Source organism: Phalaenopsis equestris, unplaced genomic scaffold, assembly GCF_001263595.1.
Source record: "Phalaenopsis equestris unplaced genomic scaffold, ASM126359v1 Scaffold001201, whole genome shotgun sequence".
Classification (NCBI taxonomy): domain Eukaryota; kingdom Viridiplantae; phylum Streptophyta; class Magnoliopsida; order Asparagales; family Orchidaceae; genus Phalaenopsis; species Phalaenopsis equestris.
In genome coordinates, this window is record NW_018165640.1 from 14,837 (window position 1) to 18,296 (window position 3,460).

General features: G+C 40.0%; 1 protein-coding gene across 2 annotated transcripts in view; it reads right to left on the reverse strand.

Annotated features, from left to right (window-relative positions):
• Positions 1-2,301, reverse strand: part of LOC110033504 (alpha-1,6-mannosyl-glycoprotein 2-beta-N-acetylglucosaminyltransferase) — a 10,502-nt gene extending 8,201 nt beyond the window's left edge. For both annotated transcript variants that reach the window (XM_020737507.1, XM_020737506.1), the window contains exon 1: positions 557-2,301. In XM_020737507.1, coding sequence (XP_020593166.1) covers positions 635-2,101 — 1,467 coding nt within the window. In that variant the 5' untranslated portion in view covers positions 2,102-2,301 and the 3' untranslated portion in view covers positions 557-634. The remainder of the gene's footprint in view (positions 1-556) is intronic.
• Positions 2,302-3,460: the final 1,159 nt, after the last annotated feature.

The window sequence follows — 3,460 nt, forward strand, 5'->3', positions numbered from 1 at the left end:
TTCATGTAATGGTGAGCCATTCCTTTAAAATTCTCAATAAAAAAGGCATAACTTGCAACCAGTAATAATATAGTACTTTAATCAGATAATGGCCAGCTCTAGCATTTTTATTTGCCATGGTCGATAGAGAAAAGCATCATGTCTAAAACACAGTGAAAAAAATAAGAGTTCAGAAAGCTTTTTTTTCCATCAGCTAACAATGCTTTCTTCGTCAGTTGAATCCCATCTTCTTACTATGTAAAAATCATTCACAGAAATCACTCCTTAATATAATTTTCCTTGAAAGAGCTTAGGCCTTCATGTAATGGTGAGCCATTCCTTTAAAATTCTCCTTAATATAATTTTCCTTGAAAGAGCTTAGGCGATCAGAGATAACAATACGGTACATAATGAACTCAAAAAGACTAAAATTTTCATTATTTAATGATCACCATGTCAGCAATTGTCTTCTGCATATTGATTAGCAAATTAAAGCGAGCAAAATTTACAGACCAAAAGAAGGCAAAAAAGATAAAAAATTTTTAGAATAACAAGCATCTTCTAAGAAGGATTTTACCTTTCAAACCCTGGTTAGTAACATATTCATAAAATTCTGCAAAGACAAAAAATCTTATGCCTGTTTGGAAACACCTCTTCAGTTGGTTAAGGCTTCAGAAGAGTGATACATGTAGGCAAAACTCAAGCAAAGCTCCTGGTCTCTGTGATCGCCCCAGCCTCCCCATCCTTTGAAACCTGCACGGTATCCCTCTTGATTTTTGAATACATGCACTGGCCAGTCAACTTTTATATGAGGAACTTTATCAATTTCCTCCAATTCAATGTTTGTCTCACCGTTATCAATGCATGCGCTACTCTTATCCTGACCCTGATGCAACCCACATTTTCCAAAGTGCAGAGCACTTGCCCGAGGTCCCCTCAGAGTGTACACAGGAGTCCCAAACGAGGGATAAACTGTTGACCACATGGTGATATCCCAATTATAATCATCAAACCAGCAGAACTCCCTGGCCTTTGCATGGATCTTCCTCCAAACAGTCCTGTTAAATGTGTACCCAATATTGCCCATCTTCTCCGCGATCAAGCTCTCCCACCCTTCTCCCTTCGACTTCACATCAGATGGAGCCAAGTTCACAGCAAAGCAATCATGACACTTCTCTGGCTTCAGCTTCACGAGAAGCTGGATATTTCGATAAGCATTCGGATAGATGAAATGATCTTCTTCAATGAAGAGTATATGTCCCGAATGCATCCTTGTCTCTGGCAATCCATCCCACAAAGTGTTCATCATCCACCACCAGTGATGCTTCAAGGAAACGATTCTTGGAGATCGATGGTTGCCATACTGATCTGGATTTCCACTGCAATTCTTCTTAGAAGGATCATCCTTGTTCTGGCAATCCCCTTTTGAAACACCTGGGAAGCTATCAGAATAGAGATGTGGCGAATATGGCGAAAAAATCTGCTTCACCTGGCAGAACCGGATGTTCTGAACAATACTATCCATCTCAGTGAAGTATCCGTCATGGCTAACTACCAGCATGGTTTCTCCAATCCCCTTCACATTAGCCAAGCTCTTAAGCACAACCTGAAGATACTGTGGACGGTTGTGTACATATAGAACAATCTTTACATGGTTCTCTGCTAAATTTGGAAAGAGGTCAATATTCCTTGGTGGCAAACAGTTTCTTCTATCCAGAGACATGGCAAAGTCACTCATTTTAGGAAGCTTTGGTTTGAAGTCTCCAAAGTTCAAGAGTATAGGATAATCAGTCTCCATGGAAGACGGAGCAAAAGAAAAACTTTCAGTTTCCACTGCTATGTTCGAAAAATCCGAAACTGATCCCTTCCGAATCAACAGCAAAATAACCAAAACCACCAAAAATATTACCAGAATCAAGGGAAGAACCCTCCGAAACCCAGCATCTTTAAATCGAGATCTCTTGTAATCAGCCATGAACTTGATTGAAGCCAAACACCAAAACGGACGCTCAAATTCAAAAACACTGAAAACAAAAGAAGCAGCGCGGAAGAAGAAGCTTTTTTCTTCTAAAAGCAAGCAGCGGAAGAATAAAGAATGCCCATCACGGCAAACGCAGAGCATCGATGTTACGGTTTGACGAAGAAATCCAGGGAGAAAAAAGTCAAGAAATCCCGTTAGCTCTAACTATGCGGCACTTGTGCGAAGATCATTGTTTCGTTCCTTCGGGTTCAAGTACTGGGGAGAACGAACAGACAGATGAGAACCCAAGGAGCGGTCGCCGTCTTCGCCATCCACACCTTCTAGGCTTCTTCCCTCGTTTTAGTGTGATCACCTAACCGTGTATTTACCGTTGCATCTTGGTTAATCTCGATATCTATGGATTGAACCCTAGCTGAAGAGAAATATTCCCAGAATAACATAAGATGTACACAGCGCTGTGTACATCTTATGTACACAAATATTTCTCTGTTATTCTGGGGGTACAGGAGAGTTATATCCGGGTTATACCGGAGGTTACAAGAGGGTATACTAGTGGACGAAACGAAATGTGCTCCCAGGGAATTGACCGTAACTGGCAGCTGTAGTTCAGACTCGGCTCGGAAGAAGAGCGCATTCGAGCAATACGAGTTGGGCAAAGGAATTGATATTTTTCTTCCGTCAACTAGTCATCTTTAAGAGTTAAAATTGATTTATATTTATTTTATAAACATAAAGAAAATAAAATAACTATTAATGCATGTTGAAAGATTTATGATGACAGAGTTATGAATTATCGTGCAAACTGAAATAATAAAACTGATAGGTAGACACCATAAATTTATTTGTAAAAAACACTAAAAAATGGAAAAAATTGCTGGGTTTAACCCAGTTGAAATAATTTGCTAAGTAATTGAAGGTACATAGGTCCACTCTTCTCCTGAATTAGAGAAAAAAAAATTACAATGTATAACAGTAGTTTACTAATAATGGTCGTAACGGGTGGCCAAGATTTTAGTTGATTGTTACGGAGGCAGTAGTCCTCCGTGCATAGGAAAAAGTAAAAGTCATTGTAGCAATTAGTCATGTGAGTTGCTTCAGGAGTGCCAGCTTGCCAGAGAGGTCGTAGTAGGGAGTTGTAGGCACGTCACATAGGTCGTAGCAGAGAGCTGTAATAATATTTGTATGTCGCAGAGGCAGAAGTTGGCAGTAGTGTGATCTATGAGCCCTGTGGGCCATGGTTGGTCACATAGACTGTAGCGAAGAGTTATAATAAAATTCATAGGCCGCAGAGCCTAGAGTTTATAACTGCATGAGTTGTGATACCATACATAGGCCATAGAGGATGGAGTTGGGAGCTACATAAGCTGTGATAATATTCTTAGTCCGTAGAGGCCAAATATGTGCGCTACACGAGTTGTGATAACGTAAGTAGGTTGCAGAGACTGAAGTTAAGAACTGAGTGTATTGTAGACCACATAATTCATAGTAAGAAGCTGTAAT